General features: G+C 31.0%; 1 protein-coding gene across 3 annotated transcripts in view; it reads right to left on the reverse strand.

Moving 5' to 3' along the window:
* Positions 1-24232, reverse strand: part of Csmd3 (CUB and Sushi multiple domains 3) — a 1137155-nt gene that overhangs the window by 685131 nt on the left and 427792 nt on the right. For 2 of the 3 annotated variants that reach the window (XM_036207646.1, XM_036207645.1), the window contains exons 7-8: positions 23104-23415; positions 2569-2646 (exon numbers count right to left, since the gene is read on the reverse strand). The exons of the other annotated variant lie outside the window; for it this stretch is intronic. In XM_036207646.1, coding sequence (XP_036063539.1) covers positions 2569-2646; positions 23104-23415 — 390 coding nt within the window. The remainder of the gene's footprint in view (positions 1-2568; positions 2647-23103; positions 23416-24232) is intronic. 3 annotated transcript variants of the gene reach the window in all.

A 24232-nucleotide genomic window follows, 5' to 3' on the forward strand; every position in this document is an offset into this window, starting at 1 on the left:
AGAATGTGGATTTGATAGAGGAAACAAGAGCATGAGCACGTGGAAGTTTCACTTTCTTTACAATTCTATATATTATACCATGGGTCCCTTCTCTATAAGTCAGCAAATCACCGGACTGAGAAGTTTGAAAATATAACAATTTTTAAAAATATTTTTATATTATAGTATCCAATGTCTCAGTTTTAGAAAACCTTTAAGGTTTGTGCTTAGATTGTCAATCTTTTCCTCTCAGGAAAAAGTATGAATGAGCCAATTAAAAAGGAACAATATTTGAATTAGCGTTTGAGGTAAACTCTGGTAAAAGGAATACTAGAGCTTCATGAATATAAGCTAGTTTATGTTTGTTAAATATGTTGGCACTTGTGTGTTTTCTACCAGCCATGTTGATGTTCAGTGCTGACCAGGCAACCGAGTCCTTTCAATCTCAGGAAACAGTTTCAGGGTTCATTTTTAGTTAAACAATGGATATTCAATAATAACATAGGGGGTTTAATAATATTTGAGGTTGGCGTAGTCAAATGATAACAATTGCTAAATTTAAATACTTCCTTGAAAATAGGCAATAATGTTTAAAATCAAAGTGATATGCTTTGTCAAATTCAACAATGAGATGATACAGTTTTCAAACAAATTGTTCAATACTGAATAAATACATGGTAGTAAAATATAATTTAAATAATTATGCATTGATCTTTTGCATCCATGAAAAAGTTTCCACATATACCTTGTTTTTCTCTATGCAGAGATTATTCATATCAAAACACAGTATTTTTAAAGCTGTTTGAATTAAAACTTGTTTTAAATTTATGATGCAAATGAATCACAATTTTTGCTTTGTGTTAACATTTGCTTAATGATTTTAAACTTAAATCACACAGAGTTTTATTTTTCTTCAGGTAAGAGAAACATGAAAATCGCTGTCATGTTTGTGTCTTTGGCTCAGGAAAATGATAAAATATTATTTCACTAATGTGTTATACCAACAAAAATAGCCAATTCCATAGATCAGATAATACCTTGCTATTTAGTATAAATAAACTGATTTATCCAGAACAATTGGAACCTTGAAACATGTCTGAAGTGATATTTGTATAGACAAAATGAGAAAATGATGAGTGAGTATGAGGCTTGTTATTCTACTTAAAATTCCAAATTAAACACACAGAGAACCAAAGTTTTAGAGATAAACTGAAGTAAATCTCATATTTAATTATGAGAACATACATTTCTCTAATTATGTAGCTGTGATAAAATCTGATATGCTAGAATTAGCCAACCTAATAATTTTTACAACCAATATTACACATGGATTTTTCAGTTATGAGAATATGAATTTTTTCAACATATAGTAAATCATTTATGTATAAAATATACTTTAGCATTATTTTTGAATGTTGGTTAATAATTTTTAATAAAAGTGCTTTTCCCCAAATATGTAAATAAATCATAATTGCATGCTGAGTACTTTGTAAGTATCTACAATGTGGCTTCCAAAGTCAGAGGACTTCAGCTGTGTATTCTCAAATGTAACTTATAAAGTGTAAAGATTACCTTAATGTTGATGAATTAACATAAATTAATAACATAAAAGATGTCCAATAGTATCCTAAGAGTTGACATAATAATTGCACCTGTAATTTGTTATTTGTATCTACCATTAAAGATATAAGTGAACTGTTCTTGTAAAATAATAGTGAATGAGTTTTGATAAAGATTAGTTTCAAAGCTATTTAGTTAGATTTTTGGTTTTGAACAAAATTTAATTTTGTTCAAGAATAAGTAATAGTATTATCATATAGAGCAATAGCTACTGTCAACTCTCTGCTCTTTTAGAATTCAGATATTGGTATTATAAACAGGCTTGCTTCAAAGATCAAATACTACTGAGGTAGGAAATTTTTACCAATTGCTGTTCCATATTGTGAGAAGCATGCACAGCGCTTTTGAAACTTTTCTTTTATATTTAAGCCAGCATCAACTTTTTACCTGTGACTTATTTTGAGATGAATAGAGGGCATCAGATAACAAAGCCCAGCAGAGTGAGAAAAATTGTTTCTTTTATATCATTTAATAACATTTTCAAATTAGGAGAGATTATAAATAAGTTTATTTGGAAATCATTATATGGTTTTTATTTGAATAAATTATCTCAAAATAAATAATAATTCTTTAAAAAAATTCCTGCTAGAATGTTTCTTAAAATATGTCTGTGATAATTGAGACATATTCAAATAAGTGTTGCTAGAAGATTTCAACAACATAAGGAATTCTTTGCATTTGTCCTCATATACCAAAAATAAAAATTGTTATGAAAACCACATGAAATCACAGTATCTTTTCACATATTAATTAATTTTAACAAAAAAATATGAGTTTGGCAAATTACCATTAAACTAATACATCTTTAAATACAAGAAAATATTGAATAACCATCATGCATGTTATAGAAATATTAATGCAGTTATTTGGTAAATACACAGACACTTAGATAAAACACACACAGACACCACAGACACCACAGACGTCACTCTTGCACTAGAGAAAGTAACAAAAAGGAGTTGCACTCACAGAGAGAAAACTTGTTGCTGTTGTCTTTCCCTGGAAACAACTTAAATCCTCTAGATTTAAAATCTATGGCCTTTTTCACTAGTTAGGAAAACAAACAAAAACATGTATCAGGAAATACAACTTTGAAAATGAAATTCAAGTTAACAAATTTGGTTAGCATGGAATCATGTAAGTTTTAAAAAAATAAAATAAAAAAGTCCTGTTCTCTTAAGCTTGACTGATGGTACTCTGAGGAAAATGAGAAATAAAAAAGGTACTAAAAGCATTAAACTTTCTAAAATTCCCGATACTATATAGGGATAAAACTGGTACAAATGTATATGCTTCTTTAGAACTATTTAACTTTTAGAATACATACACGGCCTTGACTGTTTAGTGTTGACCATGTGACTTCACTAAGTGTGACTTGATAAGTTAAACTTCTAAGCAAATGGTGCTGGGGTATCAGAAGAATGCAGACAGTATGGTGATGATCCTGATTATTTTTGAATTGAATTATGGAGAAATTTGAACTATTATGAAAATGATATAATTGGAAGAATTATGTTTAATATTTCTGCTAATAATCTTCACAAATGATCATTGCTTTTTACACTATGATTGATGCTAGACCAAATTGCTCCAAATGTAGGAAAATAAACTGCAGGTGTTTGATATTTTTTCACTGTTTGGTGACTCGAAGCCATTCTGCTAATGGTGATAATAACGGGTGGAATTTTCTCACTGTAATGCTGTCAGATTATTCATATCAAAATAGCTGCATATAAACACAAAAAAATGCATAAATCGGCAGACTACAAGAGAAATGTCTTAAAATGTTTTAAAATTATTTTCATGAAGAGCAAGTTTTATCTCTTTTAATTAAAATATTTTTACATTTATTTAGAAATTTGTGCATGTGTACACATGCCTGCTGTTGTATGCACACATGCTGCAGCATGGGGATGGATGTCTTCAAACAACTTCAGTATTTGTGTTTTTTCATATTCTCTGCTGCATAGATTCTGGAAACCAAACGAAAGACTTTGGGCTCGGTGGTCGGACTTCTACTCAGTAGTCATTTTATAAACCAAAAGCTTTATTTTACACATTATACAATAAGTTGTATATAACATATGTTATATATATGGATTTTTAAAGAGTGATTGGTTTTATTCTGAAGTCTACTAATTTAGACATTTGCTTTATATCTTAGGTTTTCCTTGAATTTCTATTTTCTATACCTACTTCTCATGTATTGAGGGTACAATCATGAGACACCCTGTCAGGCAGGCTTGTATTGAAATTTCTGCCTGTTTCCAAGGTAAATCCATGCAAATGTAACCTCATTAGGGGAAAATTTTAGGTGACTGGACCTAATAATATATTTGAAAATTATTTATTTTCTCAAAATATCACATAGCACGAATAAGAAGTTATAGGGATAATTTATCTAATTATAGTGTAGAAGTTTTCCTACTCCATTTTACAAGTTAAAAATTAGAGGATAATAGCCTTGAATGCTATGCATTTGTCTTTTTTTTTCAATTATTTTTGAAAAATCCATAATGTTTTAAATTGATGTTCTAGCCAGTTAGTTCATATTTTTTATTGGTTTTGAAATTTTTAAGAAGACTTTTCTTTTGAATACTCTCAGTTGTAGGAGGGTAGACACAGTGCCATGTCATTTCCTAGAAGCTCTAACTCTATTGTTGCATAATAAAATATCAATACATAATAAGGCAGTGAATGTATGCTAAAACAATATTAAAGTGACACGATTATAAGCATTTGTTATGCAGTTTTGGATGAGAAAGTCTCCTTTTCTATAATTTTCCTTTTAAGAAGATCCTAGCCAGTTGGTGGCCAGCTTTTAATCCCAGCGCTGAGGATGCAGAGCCAGGCGGATCTCTGTGAGTTTGAGGTGAGCCTAGTAGTCTACATAGCGAGATTCATGATAGGCACCAAAACTACACAGAAAAACTCTGTATTGGAAAAAAAAAAGGTGTAAGCATATTCAATACTTTAATTGACGTTTTAATACTCTCAAATGTAGGAGGATAGACACAATAACAGGTCATTTACTAGTTATGTATAAATATGTAATCTTAATATAAGTTGTGTTAATCAATTGAAACCTCTTATTTGAGATGTTTTAGATTGAAATCCCGTGTGTGTGTGTGTTTGTGTGTGTGTGTGTGTGTGTGTGTGTGTGTGTGTGAGAGAGAGAGAGAGAGAGAGTCTCTGTATATAAAAGTTAAATAGATAAGTACAATTATCTTCTTTGTTTTGGTGGAAAACCAATTTGGTTCTTTTATTTTCAACATAGTAATATTGCATGCTATATTATATTGGATTTTTTTTGTCACATCTTCCATTTTAATTAGTGTTCTGTTATTCTCAAAAATCAATTGGAACTCTAAATTCTTTTAAAAATTAATAAAAATGTTATTTACTAAATATTATTTATTATTATTATATTTTTTATTAATCAGTTGCAATGTTTTATTTGAGATGTTTTAAAATATATGCCTATTATATAAAATAAATATATGTGCACATATATAAATGAGAACTTATTTTGAAACAGCTATTAGTAAGTTTGTTTGTTTGTGTGTGTGTGTGTATGTCTGTGTGTGAAACAGGTGCTATATGGCCTTGTTATCTATGTTAGGTCATCACTGCCAGTTCAAACAGAGGGTATGTTATAAACAGGACAGGAAGACAGGGTAGTAGTAGAGAATGTTTGCAGTGGTCTTTATTGGTAAAAATGTCCATGCTGTGTAGGTATCATAGAAGAAAAAATTCTCAGTTGGAAATTTGGAAAATATAATGTTTAAATGACATTTCTATTACAGAACTTACACAATATAAAGTGAGGACAAATCTCCTGGCTTCAAGGACCTAGATTGAAATACCTGGGCTGTCCACTATACAACCAAAAAGGGACATATCTAATATTTGAACTGTTTTTGTTGGCAAGTATACTTAGTAAAACATTGCAATTTACATGATAAAACTTTGAGGTGTAGAAATCAAAAGTTTAGTATTGGTGTGATGAATATTTTTATTGGAAATAAATAACTTGAATTTTTACAGGATCAAAGACTTCAATGACTGGATATAGTCAAGAATATCAGAAATGACTACAATTTTCACTGATGTTATAATGAAATATAATAAAAAATGTTTATTTCAAATCTCCAATGTTATAGTTTTGTTGTTATAAGTGTTTGATTAGTCACAGCAAGCACAGTATGAATCTAATTCAGGGAATAAAACACCCAGTTAGTAATTCTTTTTAAAATGGAAACTATTATGTATAAGTAATCTGTATTTTATGCATCTTTTGGTTCATTTGTACTTTACTATTTAATTATACATGAATAATAAGGACTTTTCCATTATTTTACTTTTAGATATGTTATTTAGGAATATAATTTTAGATTTCCATTGTGAATTAATTATAGGCTTACCTTTTTCTTTGTAGTCACCAAATGAACTATGTTGACAAGAAGATCACTTTATTCATTTCTAATTAATTGAAACATGCATAACTTAAGTGCTTGACTTCAAGATATGGAATATCTTAAAATAGACAGGGGATTAATTCACAAGGGTATTAAATAAAGTCACAAGTTTTGAGGGAATTTTTTGGAAGAAGATTAAGAGTAGAATTGAAGGAAGGAGAAATACAAGTTTGGATTTGATCAGAACACATTGTATGACTGTAATTTTCAATTTACAAACCTTGCACAATGTAAAGTGTGTAGGTCTAAGTACACAAACAACAGCTGCTGATATCTCATATACTTGGTTGAACAGCAAACATGTATTCTGCCAACTTCCTACGAAAATCATTTTTAAGGCTACTGTTTTCTTAATACCCCCAATTTTTTTTGTAGATTAATCAATTCTCTTTCTAAATGTGTTATAAATAAATTGCCTTCCTTAAAAAGAGAAGAAATTAGTCTGTAATGAAGTTATATTATATGTTATGTTACTGTGTTTTTATTACTTTTGGTACTTCCCTCAATGGACTGGAAATTAGAAACATCCACCCAAAGTCCATAAATGTGCAAATCATTGCTTAATGCTTCTTTGCAGTCCTAGGAGATTTATTTGTCTGGCATTAACTGTTTGGAAGCAGAATTCAGAACAAAGTAATGTGGTAGTGACTCTAATCAGAATTCTCAGTTCTGTCCTAGCAGTAAAAATTTCTTTGTAGGACTTAAAATATTCAGCTACAATTAGAAAATCGGCATTGGTAATTTGTAGTGACTCCCCATTTTCAAGTCTATAAATATTAATGTTTAACTTGTTTTGGGAACATATTCAGTATGGGTCCTCCAACTGATTACTTCTCCAATATACTCCTTAAAAAAGGGGAAGAAGTGATATCCACAACCTCTCAGTTTCTACCATCATTTACAGGTTAGCACTGGATTAATAACACAAAATACTACTTGGAGTAGTATTTTTCTTCAGCATAGTTTTTTAAAGTGCTAAGAAATAAGCAGGAATTAAATGTTTCTGGAAAATGTAGAAAAACTTAGTAAAAAATTCAGCAATATCCTACAGACTCACATATGAATCATTTCAAAGCATTGCATTTCAAAATGTGTAAAAATAAATAAAGTGGAAATTTATATGTAGAGAAGTAGTAATAGGCACCATTTATGTGAAAGATGAAGGAACAGCTAAATATGTTCAGAAGAACAGAGAACATTTGTTGGCTCTTACATGTTAGACACAAAATCCTTAATGTGCTCTGTTGGAAACTACTGAAGTTGTATGATATTGTTCAAACATTCCAATGTGTTTCTCAGGTTTTTAAATCCTGTTTGTGCTGCCATGAAAGCCTAAGGTTCATATGTGGGATATTAGTTTCTGGACTTCTGTTACTTCTAAAATTAAAAAAACCAATTCTTTCTCAGGCAAATCCTATTGATGATATATCATTGTATCTCCATTATTTTGAGTTATGCCTTTTATACTAAAAATGACATGGTATATAATCCATCATCTATTTTCTTTGGGATGTATAGTGTAAATTTCACTTTTCTACCAAGTCAGAATCCTCCCCAAATCTTTGACAAAAAGAGAAGTTCAGTAGGAATGTGTGGAAATGTCCTGTGCATAAAATCACAGTAAGTTATACAAACATATGAGACAGCTATTTAGCATGCTTTGAGCTATGCTAAGGAGGCTGGCAGGTCTTTAAGAACATGAAGCTAAAAGCCCCATTGTAAAATGAAACTGGAACATTTTAACCACTTCAGAATAACCAGTGAGTAGAAGGTTTTCATTTTCAGAATTGAAAAGTATGTTGATCTCTATAAAGAAGTTTCTTATTTTACTAAATATAGAAAAGACAAATCTGGTTAAATTTTACAGGCCTTGGAAGTAGAACTAAATGTGTTAATTTTGTTCAGGAGACTGGACACAGTTTGAATAAATGGCTGCAAATTTACATGATTGATTATGGGAAAATACTCTTAAATTTAACTGTGACCTTCATTTCTTCCTAAAAATGGAGCCAATTCAGGAATCCCTAACACTTGCTTAGATAACAGCAGATGTATTCTCAATGCTTGGTGGAGCAGGTCTTACAGCTACGGTGTGCTGTAAAATGTCAGGATTATATGTAAAGTGTGGGAATTTATATACTCTTTAGGGATTCTTATAGTTGGTATAATAAAGTCACCATATGGGAAATTACCATTGCTAGAGCTTACTGATACTTGTTACACTCTAGATATGTTTCAACATTTTAATTTAATTAAGTTTTCAATCCTCAGTTTCCAATAGCTTCAAATTAAGTAACTTTTAACTGTATTTTATAATTTAATATTGTAATTTTATTTAATACATTTTAAGATCTCTTGTTTGGTGTATGTTCTCTTGACCACAAGTGATTCAAGTGATTATTTTGCTTGTAGTTTCTGTTCTTTGTTAATAAATGTCACTGGAATTTTACAAGGATGTTTAACATGAACTTGGTAACATTAGTATTTTCTTACTCAAGGTAAACTCTTATTCCATTACCTATCTTTTTCTGTACTGTATAGCAAGGGTTCATATGTCCACTCTAGTGTCTATAAAGATGAAAAAGCAATAATTGTTTGAACACTAGTGACCTCACTAGATGCTCTCTTCAAGCATCAGATGGTGGGGTATATTCTACCTCTGTACTTTTCAACCATGTAGTGAAGAATTACAAATTTAAGAGAGACCAGGAAAGCACACTACATTAATAAGCTGAACCATTGCTTCATCTCTGAGATCTGGGTTCTCATATGACACATTCTACATTGCAAGACTTGGCAAGAAAAAGCTGCATTGTTTAAAGCAAATATGGACGTGCTTTGACAGTTTCATTTACTACCAAGTTATACAGTTGTTTGCATGTCTACCAGAGTAAAAAAACACTATGTAAGCCTCATATATGTTCAATTTCCAGTCATTACTGGCCTCGGGTATTTTTCTCCTTTATCTCTCCCAAGGTTATTCTGAACTGGCTATATCTTTTCTACACTAGGTGTGTTACTGCTCAAACTAAAGAGCAGAATATAAAGTTATCCTATAGATCTGTGAAAATGGAAGTAAATAGTTTAATAAGATACCCAGTGGTTTTTCTGAATATCTAGTGAACTGAGATATTGAACTTGATCAACAGATTCCATCAACACCTGACCAGTGTAATAGTATGATAGAGGGAGTAGGAGAAGCAAGGTGAGCATTTTCATTTCTTGGGGTTCAACAGCATGCCAGTGGTTCGAGTTAGCTAACCTGGACAAGGAGAGGTTCCTTGTTCTTCCAGCCTGCCTGCAATATCACACTCTGTTTAAGGTACATTACCTCCATCCTTTAAATTGGGAATAATCACTGCCTTGTATCTGCTATTCTAGGTGACAGACCCAGTACAAACACCCGAGAACCCTTTACACTAATATATCTAAAATTATTTACTATACAAGTATTCTTCTTAATGTAATACAATGTTCTTTTGCTTCCTAATATATCTGGTATGGTAAATGAGTATGTATGTGTATATGTATATATGGATTATGATAAACATGTGTGAAGTTCTCATAACAAGTGGCATATTTCAAAGGATATCACCCAGAAGAAATTAGTGGCTATTCATTATTATCCTGCCATTGGTGGGTTACTAGTGTCTTAGGAAATGTTTTGAAGATCCAGACCACACGATTGCACCCTTTTATACCAATCTCATTGTCAAGAAGAATAGAGAATTCACAAGGATAGAGCCAATGATAATTAAATAGTTTTTCAGCATTGAAGTTAGAAAGATGGAATTAAGGGCAAATTCAAGGAAAAAAATAACCTAACAAATGTTGGAGATGAATTGTTACAAACTACTTTGATATATATATATTCCAGCTAAATATCTTTGCTACTAATACAATTTATCAAAATTCAATTGTTTTTTTTTTTTAATCTTAAAGGCAAAGAACAACTAAAAATAATTCTTGGTGCTACTTTTTTCTTAATACGGTCACATTTAACTTTTCTTCAAGAAAAAAGATTTTTTATACTACTAGAATACATTTTCTTTTCATACAGGATCAAGAAGATGGCGCTACCTTTTAAAAATCAAACAAGCAAGAAATCAACATAATAATAATGATTTCCTTTATACAGATGTGGAGATAAAGGATGCTCAGTAGGTGGTTGAAGGCAATCAGTGACTCTAAAACCCCAAACCCCAATGTGACCATTGACATCTCTATCTAAATACAGAATAACAGCACTTTGGATTAAGAAAAAAAATATGCCCTATCATTAGTTCCTGTTTTCCAAATTTATTTCTTGTTACTTAATGATTTAAATTTAAAATAATCAGTAATGCCTGCTTTTTAACTACATTTTACAGTGATATACCTTAAAGACTTCAGATGATTTAATACCCATCAAATGCATTAGCTATTTTCTTATAGTAGAAAACACAATCTCATGTTTGTTGCCCCATAATATGGAAGTTTATTTTAAAAATGCAACATGTAATGAAAAGGTAACTGTTACATGAAATTGTACCCATTATCTGTTCTTTTCAGGAAAACCACTCTTGGCTTCATTTTTTATCCCAGTGGAAAAATTCAGAAAAACTGGTGAAACTTTTGCTTGCATTATTATAAGTCTATGAAACAAGAAAAAGCACAAACCTCACTAAGGAACTGAATAAAATAATTCTGAAAATGTCTGTTACTTAAAAGCTCTATTGATATTATGAAGAAATACCATTTAGAGAATATTTTGTGGAAAGTTCAAGCATCTGCATTAAAAGCAATACCCCATGATTCAGAATACAAATGATGTAATCATGAAGGGAAGGCTACCCTATGCAATGTGTAACCAAACTCAACACCATGCTGCTCTGCTCTACTGAAGGGTATAAAGAGGAACTGTGTGACTTCACTCTGCTCACAGCAGGTCTGCCATATGCTCTGAAAACTACATGCAAGAGTGGCAGCTTGTTGCAAAAATGGGTGAAAATGCTTGAAATAATTCTGAAGAAGTTAAAAATGTCTCTAACACAGGACTGTTTTCCTTTACTTTAAAAGACAGAGAAGTGAATTGGTTTTCAGATTCAAGCACCAGTAGAAATTCTAGTCACTTTATATATTTTACCAAGAAGAATATGACATGTTCTTGGTGACCACATCTTTCACAGGTAAATTCTGGTGATTGTTTGAGAAGAAGTAACACATAAAATATTTCAATTTCTTATCTTTAAGTTTGCTTCATTTTAATTATTTTAGATTTAATTGTATGTTCTACTTTTTGAGACAAAGAATCACTAGGTGTCCCTGTTTCCTGGAATAGCCTGATCTGACCTAGTCTGGTGATCAGATGGCCAAACACCCTAACGGTCGTGCTGGAACTCTCATCCAATAACTGATGGAAGTGGATGCAGAGATCCTTGGCCAGGCCCCAGGTGGAGATCCAGGTGTCTAATTGTCAAGAAAGAGGAGGGACTGTAAGAGTGTTAATTGTTGAGACCAAGATTGGAAAAGCACAGGGACAAATAGCCAGACAAATTGAAGCTTATGAATTGTGAACCAACGGCTGTGGAGGCCCCAGCTGGATCAGGCCCTCTGGATAAGTGAGACAATTGAATAGCCTGAACAGTTTGGGAGGCACCCAGGCTGTGGGACAGGGACCTGTCCTTAGTGCATGAGCTGGCTGTTTGGAACCTTGGGCTTACACAGGGACACTTTGCTCAGCCTGGAAGGAGGGGACTGGACCTGCCTGTACTGAATCCACCAGGTTTAAATGAATCCCCAGGGGAGTCTTGGCCCTGGAGGAGATGGGAATGGAGGGGAGGGGATGGGGGGAAGGTGGGGGTGGGGGCAGGAGGGGGAAGGACAGGGGAACCCATGGCTGATGTGTAAAATTAAAACACAAATATAATAAATAACAAAAAAAGAAAATGAAAATAAATGAAATTTTACTGTCTTTGAAAATACTAAAAAAAAAAAAAAAAAAAAAACTCAACAAATTCTCCTATCTCAACCCTGCTGGTGCTAGAGTTGTAGCTACGCAATCCTAGCAACCTGTTTTTCTGTGTTCAGTTCACTAAATAGTATCTTCCCATTTTTGTCCATTTCATACAAAACAACAAATTGTATGCTACTATAAAAAATAAGCCAAACAAAATTAAAAAGTTAATATTAGCTTAAATTGAGGTGTTTAAAATCTGAAAAATAACATCAGTAAAACAAGAGCATTTTTATGACAATGAAGTTATTTCAATAATGTACTTTGCTTTAAAGACCTCCTCCAAGTTATATAAGAAGGCAGGTCCATCCAAAATGATAAAATTGGTGTAATGCAGGTGTATGCTTTGAGTTATGAGTAACACTGGATAATAATATTAAAATTAACACTCAGATCATTCATTTGCAAATGAAGTAATTTATTTAAAAGTATTTATTTATTTACTTATTATGTATACAGTGTTCTGCTGGTATGTCTGCCTGAAGGCCAAAAGAATGCACCAGATCTCATTACAGATGGTTACAGATGGTTGTGAGGAATTGAATTCAGGACCTCTAGAAGAGCAGTCAATGCTCTTAACCACTGAGCCATCTTTCTAGCCTATGAAATAACCTTTACTATCTAATACTGCCATAAGCTCCATTGACAAACAGAATATTTTATGTAAACTTTAAAATGTACATAAACCTATTACCAAGTAAATACTAATATTTTTCTCTTATTTCACCCAAAAGGTAATTTTCTAAGCAAAATTTTAAAACATTAGAAATATAAGATATATTTAGTGTTATGAATGATGTTGCTTTGATGATATCATAAACACAATGAAACAAGAATAATATAACAGAAGATGGGCATGATACACATTCCATAATTACGTATTAAAAAGATATCAGGATACTTATGAGCATAGATTTCTTAGATTACTCCAGAATAACACTGAACACAATTTTCCACATGAAAATGGATACTGAAAAAAGTCAAGAGAAGAAAAAAGAAAAACAAAAAAGATAAATATTTTTAGGTAATGCCATCCAAATATTGACAACTCTTTATTTGTCACAGGTATTTCTTTCGCTAATATCAAATTTTTGTATCAAAATTAACAAGTATAATTATATTACAAAAAACTGTAAGTTAAAATTTTTTTATATATTCTCTCATATGTCATTGTTTATGCTTTTTAATTAAAAAAATCAATGTTATTTAATTTCATAAGATATGACCTGGGAACTCAAGCAAGTGAAATACATCTGACTAGTAAAAGTACAAGATTTAAATGTTTTTTGAGAATATTAATATGACAACAATTTTTGTGTAATGTCACTATATTTTACTGTAGTCTATAATTTAGCCTTCCAGTGTATAAAAATAAGATAAGAGAGAGAAAAATATTTTCTTTTTTTGTCTTAATGTAAAAACACATTAAAAACAATGTCTGTAGTTGGAGAATTTATTGTAAAAGCCAAAACCATGCACTAAAATTTGACTTCATTAATCTCATTTTTCATCAATTTATGAACTGATTTTCCTGTAAAATTATAGTGGATGTCAGAAGTTATTTTTAATGACTACCTGGATTATTGTCATGAATACTGTATGATCCTATTTATTTTACCAATGGTATCATATTTTCACGGATGACAAGATCTCAGAATGCATAGACAGAACATTACCACTGGTGTATGTTACTGTCTCCACATGGTAATCATATTTCTATTAAATATCCCTACTGTAACCTTAAGATTTTGAAATTTAGAAGATCAGATACCACTGCAATACTATCAAGTCACCATCTCCCTTGGAACACACCAGTTAGTTGGTTGATCCACACTGAATTTTGAGAGGACCCTAGCCTAATACATAGATGCCCTCTCACTATTAACTGTTAGTTGGACTTTTGTATATATTTTAATGTCTGTTTCTTATTTATTTAAAGCTCAATAAAATTTTACTGGTGTGTGTGTGTATATGTGTGTGTGTATGTGTGTGTGTGTGTGTGTGTGTGTGTGTGTGTGTGTGTGTGTGTCTGTCTGTCTGTCTGTCTGTGTTTTTTCGAGACAGGGTTTCTTTATGTATCCCCGTATCGCTCGTTTGCCTGGAACTCCCTTTGTACGCCAGGCCGGCCTTGAACTCACAGAGATCCACAGTGCTGAATTAAAGTCATGTGTCCCCTCTACTTGACTTACTGTTACATTTTAATTAGATCATATTATCTTTCAGTTATTTCTGCCACCAATGAATTAGATTTTTTTATAGAACGTTTCAGTCCAAATATTCAATTACTCCCTATAATCCACTTTATCCATATCATTCTCGTCCTGTGCTCTGTACTCCAGGAATGTTAAATGTTAATGTTTGTTTTCCCTCAACTGAGAGTTGAATACTAGGTAATGTATGAGCTCAGACCATGTCTTTTTGTCACTATTTTTCCAGGGCATAGCAGAGTAAATCTAAGACTATAGTGATCTCAGTTGTGTTATTCAGGTCTCATATTCAGTATTATATCTCCAACAGTTCTTTGCCGATTTCCTGTCAAAATGGCCAACATATATCACACAGCTCATTTATGGTGTCAGCACAGCACAAATAACCATCAGCTCATTACTGTCTTTTTCATGTTTTAGTATGAATTACAGCAGAAGGATTATTTTCACTTGTCAATATTGTAATATTTTACATGATGAAAGAAAGGAGGAAAGAAACTAATGGAAATGAGGAAAAAGAGGGAGAGAGTTTGTAGAGGCTAAAAGAACAAGGAAATGGACAGAAAATGAAGAAAAATGAGAAAGATGAGAATAAAAATTAGCAAAAAAGGTTTCCAGAAGAAAAGGTTAAGTAAATGAATAAGTAATTAAATATAGTAGAATATAGTAACAAAGAAAGTAGGAAAAACAATCTAATTTACCCTTAGGAGCAATCCATACTAAAAGGAAGCCATAGTTGAATCCTAATTAGACAGTTTGGGGAATTTAAGGGAAAGATGATATTGGGCCCTAAGAGAGTATACACGTGACTGACTTCATATGTAGAAGACAAGAACAGAGTAAATCCTAAGTTTTCATCTTAAATGATATCAATAACCTTTTCTATTGTATCTAATAGAACTTATTAGTTTAAATATTCAGAAAATAAAAACATATTATCTCAACCACCAAGGCAACCATAGCATGATGAATATGTAAATTAATACATGATATTAACAGATATAATAAACAGTTATAGAATAAAATTGACATTAATCTTGCATTATAGAATGATTCCTTGATATGCTTTTAGAATATACACTTTGTCTCTTCCTAATCCCAATTTTGAATATCTGTTATTTTACATATTTTACATTAGTCTGTTTACTGTTTTATTTGTGTGTGTTTGTGTGCATGTGTGTCTGCGTGTGTTATAAACTTGCACATGTGTGTGCTCTGGTGGACATTTTTGTGTCAGGTGAGAACTTGGAGAAATTTTCCATCTACTTTCACCAAGTTTTTCCTAGTGTTTAAACCTAGAGACTGCAAGCTTTTTACCCATCCAGCTATCTCACTACACTCTGAGTGTTTTATCACTCGTATTGTATATTAGGAGTATTCAAAAGCATGTGATCTATAATTTTAAAAATGTTAGAGTAGATTTCCTCATATAAATTTTCTCTTAACTTTTTATTTCAACACTAAGACACATCACACAGGAGACATCACACATGACACATCATTCTCATGCATCATTATCTAAATTTCTTATCCGTTTGTGGTTGTTCCTTTTCTTATAATTGACAAATACAGTTTCTGTACCATTTTATCCATGCAACTTTTCCCTTGAAAATACAGCTGATGTCTAATATTAATATGACATCATTCCACAATTGGCAAGAGATAAAATTTGCAGTAAGAGTTTACTATCTGATTCCTGGATGGACATTACTCAGTATCCATCAAAACACAGTGAAAAAAAATTATAAAGTAAATTTTTCAATGTGATGATGTTAATGACAGGCAAACCAGAGCAAACCTCAACAATATGTTGTCTACTCTGCAAATACATTAACACAACATATGAAAATGCTACTAATTACCTGAAAATACTTAACATATATTTACAGGAAACCATATAACTTAATGACATGCACATATTTAACATTGAAGAATTATTTGACACTGTTGATATTTTGCATTAGAAATAATGTCAAACTAGTATCTGAAACAAAGCTTTGTATAAAATAGAACCCTTTCTCTATCTAGAGCTATCTTTATAAAGTTACTGTGTTTTCTGAAATAACAAGCACTGGGCCTTCTTAGGTGTGCACCAGGTCCTCTGCTTTATGTTATGGTTGTTGGGTTGGTGTCTTGTGAGACTTCTAACAATGGGAGCTGGTTATCTCTGACTTTTTTTCTGCTCTTGACTCTTTTCCTCTTATTGGGTTGCCTTGGCCAGCTTCGATATGAGGGCTTTTGTCTTGTCTTGCTGTATGCTGTTCTGTCCTGTCTGTCTGTCTCTTGGAAATCTACTCTTTTCTGATGAGGAAAAAGAGAAGGGGTAGATCTGGGGGAGAGAGAGGTGAGAAAGAGCTCAAGGAGTGGAGGGAGGGTAAACTGTGGTTGGGATGTGTTGAGTGAGAGAAGAATCTAATTTCAATAATTAAAAAAAGCCTGGTGCTTGAACATTTTATACGAATCTTATTAATGTTTGTAGAGCTTACTTGAAAAGAACATTAAAAGTCAAAATTCCTGCTTTTATTTTTTAATAAAATTGCTTACCTTAATGAACTGTGATACTTAAATAAGCATTCTTCCCTTAAAACTAAAAATAAAAGTACTGTTTCTTATTTAGAGAGTGATACTTAAACTGTATTTTCTTTTAAGCTTTAGTTTAAATTTAGAAAGTCCACTTCATCCTCAGTGATACACAATTAAGTGTAATTCTAACAAGAATATAACACCTTATTGATATGAACACTGTCATTAAACATACTATGAAAGAATTGCTTTGCTCTGCAAACCAACATAGGTGATGTCTAGAAACTTCACATCAAATATTTCACTGCACACATAGTTGAAGTTATCTTATTAAATTTATACTAGGAAGTACAAAAATGAAATATTAATGATCATTATATTTATGTAGAGGGAAAATCCCAAGTCAAAGGATTCAGATATTTTAATCATAAAATTTACAGACACCAAGGATTTCATTAAGAAATGACATTAATTATCATTTTGTGGAAAAACAGATATAATTATTTTATAATCTTAAAATAAGTAAATGACTACAGAATATATTATCTCTAATTTATTGTTTCTGTGGTATGGCTGATCATTTCTTGTTGAAGGATACTCAATTATTTTTATAATCTATTATTAAAATCTACTTACAATGTTAAACTTATATAATATTACATTTTATGTAATCTATAATCTCAGTACAATGATTTCTAAATGGATTTTGAATGAATTAATGAGAATGAATGAATAGTACTCAGTATATATGAGTGCTAAGTTCTCCCTTAGCCTCCCCAAGGCAATAATATATTCTATAAAATGATGGTGTGATAATAATCTGGGATAAAAAATGAAGAAAAAACGAGATATAGTAATTCTAATTTATTCTTACATATTTAAGTTCTAATTGACGTCAATTTTTAGTTGAATTTGTTTAAAAGTATAATATGGACATATTAGTATTAGAGTTAGCTCTATAAATTTTTATGAATAATTGTTAAGAAAAATGTTAAAATATATCTTACAGTTAATTCAAATAATTCTAGTGAATTTTAAACAATGACTACTTAAATGTTTTTTTAATTACAAATATCTGAAATTTTAATAAAAATATCACTTATTTTTAAGTCTATGTATAATAATGTCATTTTTCCTTTAAACATAGTTCAGCAATCTTATTTACTCTAGTTTTGGATTTATTTTCCTATTCAACACAAATATCCAATGAAAGCACTTTTTATGGTTGCTAGTAATTTAAGCAAATTTCTAGCTTCCAATTCCTAATAAGTGTTCTAGAATTAGTTCAAATATATTCCATTTGACTTGATTCATTGACTTTTATTTCCAAATCCTTCCTTCCTTCCATTTGCTTCAGTATCTTTTAAACACATTATGAGGAAAGTGTTTCTTAAGTTAAATTTCAGCTCTTAAAAGATATGTAGACTACTCAGGTAGATAGAAGTGATTGATAGAGTAAATTAATGAGGTGGAGATGTTTAGGGAGGGCAAGGTAAATAATCGCTAAAGAACATGCACCAATCCATGGCTTAGACTATACTGATCACATGTATATCAGTACTGTTCAGTAAAATTTAATGTATGTAAATTAGTTAAGATAGAAAAATAATAATAAGATAGTAGATAATAATAAAACAACTATTGTATGTTAAACACCTGGTCTGAAATCATTTTTCTTTCTTTGCGTTTTTAAAAATATTTTCCTCTAAGGCAGCATGACTAGTTTTTGTTGTGGTAATGGACTCACACTGATTATTCAAAATCAGAAAGCTAAACAAGGAGAACAGAATGTGGACTCAAACTAGACTTCCGTTCCTTAAATTTAGTGTTCACAGAGGCTGTTTCTTACCATATCTCAAAATACACTAAACTATGGAGGAAAATGATTTGGAACTTGTTCGTAGGGAGAGTATAAAGATACTTGATTAATATCTGTTTTAAAACCATTACTTTAAAAACAAATATTTATAAAAATGGACATAGTGAGGTAAAACTTAGCTTCTCATGGATAAATGTATACACTTAAGCTCCTTACAACCCAAGTGTCAAATACCATATTAAATTTCAGTTTCCATAGTCTTGCTGTGTTCATTAGTACTATGAATGCTAACTAAGACACTTCAATTTCTTTGAATTATTGAAAGAGGATATATAAATACCTAATGATGATTTAAAAAGTGACCAAAATAAATTAATTGCAACATGCAAACAGAGAAAACAATGAAAAATAGAAAATTAGCACAGTACAAAATTTCATTAATTTATGAACTTTGAAAACCTTCACTACAGGAAACTCTCCAATGTTTATGCTTTAGGGGATAATTAACCTCAGCAAAATAGCATGCACTGTACCATATCTATATTTGTTCAAATGAAATTGACTGACTTTATAATTCAGTTCTGTTTAATTAAAGGTATCTTTTGAGTTAGAAAATTTGTACACAGCCTGTAATAAGGCATTTTGTTGTTATGCACTGGAAATTTTAAAGCTAGACTAGTAACATAATATGTGGTTTTATGACACTACTATTTTCTTTATTACATGTGTTTTTTAACAAAACTTAAAATAGTGACAAAATAAAAAACACAAAATTTTCTTTCAAAGGGAACCAAAGTTATGACAATATAATGAGCAACACTCATTTATAATTTCAGTAACTTAAATGAATCTTCTTGGTAGTTATATTGAGAATAATTGTTTATTATTGTAACAGACATTTTCAAAATACATCTATGATACCAAAACTATACTAAGATAAATGAATGCAGCAAGAAGAAAGAACGTAATTTCTTGCAAAATTTAATCCCAAGAGATTCTAAGAATACACCAGATAAGACCTATGGTTAGGATTTACCTACATATGTCACAATAGCAAATTATGTTTAGATAGTTTAATGTTTCTAAAACAGTTTCATATCATGAGATGGAATTAGAACCAACCAATGCAAAGGAAGGATGCGAAGTTGCAAAACCCAGTAAAATGGAAAGCAAATCCATCTTGTATCTCTCAGGGAACATTCTAGAAAAATGGCTAGAAAGACAGTAAGAACCAGAGGAGCAAGAATTTGCTGTGGGATTGTGCTTCCCAGGAATCTCAGAAGTTACAATCATAAAGTCTCACTAACATGACTGATTAAACATGAATTCAACAAGGACAACAACAGAAATGCTATCTTGGACATAGGAACACTTAGGTTCAATCCTACACAAGAATCACAAACAAATAAGGAATGCTAAGAGCAGAGGAAATAATCTTCCTTGGGGCTGAGCATACGAACTTGTTACTCAATACTAAATGCTCATCCCTAAAAATATACATATAAGAGACATTAGAACAATGATGAGCTTGTACTTCTGTATTTAGAAATATATATATGTGTGTGTGTGTGTGTGTGTGTGTGTGTGTGTGTGTGTGTATTTACATATACACATATGTATGTATATACATATATGTGTGTATGTATTTGGGAATATATATGTAATGTTTATTTATGTATATAACACTTAACTAAAAAAAGTCATAAATTTGAATTAGTTCAAGGAATGGCCTATAAGAGGGTTAAGAAGGAGGAGAGAGAAAAGTGGGTAAATGGTGTAATAATACTATAATCTTTAAAAATAGAATAATTTATAAATCATTTGAAGATAATAACAAGAAAAACATGGTGTGTTAGGCAAACTAAAAGACAATACATATAGCAGTAAAAAGAAATAGAAAGAAAGAAAGAGAGAGAGTAGGAAAGAAAGGAAAAAAAGCTGCAGTGTTTGTGCGAGTTCCAGGAGATAAATTTGGAGACTGAATTCAGATGATGGATTCCCATGCCATCATTAAGTGTTGGCCTGAATTTACCCTTTAAAAGAAATTCTAGAGGATGGAGAAGAATATGAATTGTTTAGTAAAATATATACAACTAAGGAATTGCTTTGGATTGGGTTAACTCTTATTTTAAACACTGCCAAAAACCTGTGTCTAACACTAATATGTTTTACAAAATCTCCTTACACCAACAGGTTGGTTTTCTTTTTGAACTATAACAGAGAACTTTTTGAAGGTGGAGAACATGTAATTTTCATGTCCCCTAAAAAACATTCTGATTCTCATGAAGTACTAAGGTATTTAGTAGAAACTAGAATAATTTTTTTTTAAAGAACATGACTTTGATATTCACCAATGTCAATTTAGATATTTATACTTGCTAGGAATCATATCTTTGAAAACTGTTCAATGTCACAAAATTTAGCTGTTATTTTAGGGCTTGTCAAAACTGTGATTCACATAGAATAATAGAATTGATGTACATTTAGGAAATTTTCATGGGTAATGTTTGCCTTATATTAGTAACTTTGTTCTAAAGCTAACAAATAGACTGGGCAAATAGAATCAATGGAGCGTATCAGATACTGGAGTAACATTAGGACCAGTTTAATTAAATTCAATTTGGTACAAACATAACAATTAAATGGATGAAAATAATAATTAATATAACATTAATGCCTTCTGTATAAGCTTTCCTCTGTGTGGCAACATAAAAACCATGAAGAAAATTTCCCAGGCAGGTTGGCCCATTGAATGAGTCCTGTATAAAATAATCATTTTAAAATAAATATAGACAGGAAACAAGTCTTTCAAATAGCAATAAAAATTTAAGACAGCAGCAGATACATGGCTTCAATTCTATCGAGGTAATGATCTTCATTTTAAAATTTATATGAATAAATTTATTTTTATAGGAAATCAATTTTCAACAAATACTTTCAATTCTTATTTACTTACTGAGTTGTCTATTTTAAATATGAGTAGTTACTACTCTAATGTGTACAAACTATTGTTTTTTTAATTCTATAGGTTTTCACAAAATCATGCCAGTCAATTTGGGCAAAGCTTAATTTTCATAAATGTTTATAAAATATGCCTCATAAGCTGTCTTTCCTTTTTTGAGTGATACAGTAATTGTAGGTTACTTTAGTGTTCATTCAAAACATTCATTCAAAACAAGAATTTTGGGATAAATTTAAATATAATTTTAGTATCATTCTTTCCTCTTATTATGAGCAACATTCATGGAAAAATTTGAATAGAGAAACAAGATAATACCAATAAAATATTTTAAATGAAATTATTACATGATAAAATTGTGCTTTAGATTATGTGATTTAAAGAACCCTGCCAAGTTCTTCCAGGATAAAATCAAATGGAAATCAATTTCCTTTGGAGATGTAATTTGCTTGATTTTCTTTTCTACTGACTTATGTCACAAGATCTTGATTTCTTTGAGAATGTGCATAACATTGTTTTTAAAGTACTTATATCATGGTCTGTATAAACCATGCACAAGCATACTACATAAGCCATATGTAGATTAGAGAACATATGTGGGTCTGAGAACGAAATGGGATGCATGTATTATATTCTCAATGTGCTCACTAGATACTAATATCTTGATAGAAGTGATCTCTTTATTTTTGATACTATTTTGAGTTTTTTCTCTGTATTGAAGCAATTTGCTGTTTGGAAACATAAAAATATGCTTGTTGTCTTCCTCAACTTTTCAAAAGTTACATGTATTAATGGAGTCGAAATTTTGCAATATGTGACATTTTATTTCCTCTTAAAACATAATCTAAATTAATTGTTTTTATTCATAATATCAACCAATAACCATTATTTTAAAAGTAAAAAAAAACTATTTATATGATTTTTACATCAGGCAATAGCTAATTTAGAGTTACATCAAGAAATTATAAAATAACATGAACTATGGTTCCATATTTTCCAAATATTTAATTTTCTTATGTACTAGTTAACATGTTTACATGTATGTATTAAATTAATGTAAATACTTAAAATCTCTATGTAGTATAAATTCTCTGTGTTCATATGTATGCATTTATTTATAGAAAATGATTGCTTTATTATGCTTATTTTTTCTATAAATTGTTTGTGATGGTAAGTAATAAGAACAAGTACTTAACACTCGTTTGTGCTTTACCTTTTAAAAATACCCCCTTCTACTTTTGAATCATCTCCCACTATATCATTTCCATGGTACTTTGATTTATTTTTAATTTCTGTACTTCCAAATTATTTTAATTTAGCCCAGACTATATACATTGTTCAGCTAACTCAAATTATGCTTTTTAAGTTGGCAAAAATGTAAGAAAAAGTGGAAGGCATCTGAGGGACAAATAGTTTACGTTCTACCCCTTGGCTCTCTCTTACAACTCCTTGTCTAGTTAGAATCATCACCAAATACAGCTTTGGCGGAAACTTAATGGGCACAAGTAAAATAACATCAATACCTCTATGAGTAACAACTGCAAGGTCTTTAGTTCTTTCTATCTGTTCAGCATTTCGTGGTCTTCTCCTTGTACTTTGTGTATCTGCTTGATGAGGAGAGAGCTGGTCCTTGGATGTGTTGTGATCCAGACCTGAATTTCTGAGACTTGTAACTTGCGCTCGCTGTTCCTCGGCAAGTCTATGGCTGGTGACAGCTGTAACACTGGATACAGTAACATCTGCAGGTGTGCTAGCAACAGCAATAGCACCAGTGGCAGTCCTGATTTGCTCCTCTAACTCACCAGTGGAGGTAGTGTGGGTCAATGGAGAAGAACCTGTGGGACACAGTAGCACTAGATGCTAACTTTTTCTTTTGAATTTTTTTTTTTTTTAGCTTTTTGATAAGTTTAATCAGTTATATTTTCTACTGTTACCTTAAGGATAATCAGCATGGTTAATTAAAGCACAGGCACACCACTAAAATGTGAAGTCCACCAGACTTCCCCCTCCCCCCCGAGGATCGTTTGTATCAAGCTATGAATGCAATTACAAACAAAAAAAAGCATTCTAAAAGAATACATTGAGGTGGACAAAGGTGGAGGAGAAAATTCTTTACAGGACCCTCAATCAGTGATTTTCTTCTTTTTAGGCTCATTGGTTGATTTTTTAGTAGATTGATTTGACAGAATAAATAACTATGTAGCCACGGTTTTCTCAAAATTATGTTTTGAATAATATGGTTTCATATCATTTCAATTTCTAGGAAAATATCAAGCTTTTCTCTTTTAAAACAAGCAAGTACAAAAGAAAATTTGAAATCAAAATATGAATGAAAAAATGATGAAAAAGTGAGATGCTGAAGGCATCATGTATAAATAAATGTTTATCCTAATCTCATTTGCCAGGCAAGGATCCAACTAGGGAAGATATTCAAGGCCATGAGATGTTTTCCTCTTATACTGTTGACATGCTGCCTGAATTTAGTTAATATTTTTCATTATTTGAATTAAAAAATTTAGATAAAGCAATTCTAAAATGAATAAAATTTAAAAAAGATTTCATTTTGAAGTGAAAAAAACAGTATCAATTAAGTACAGGGATTTTTTAATCTGACATTGTTTTAAAATAACAATGAATATTTCTAAATATTAG

This window comes from Onychomys torridus, chromosome 16 (assembly GCF_903995425.1).
Source record: "Onychomys torridus chromosome 16, mOncTor1.1, whole genome shotgun sequence".
NCBI classification, from domain to species: Eukaryota; Metazoa; Chordata; class Mammalia; order Rodentia; family Cricetidae; genus Onychomys; species Onychomys torridus.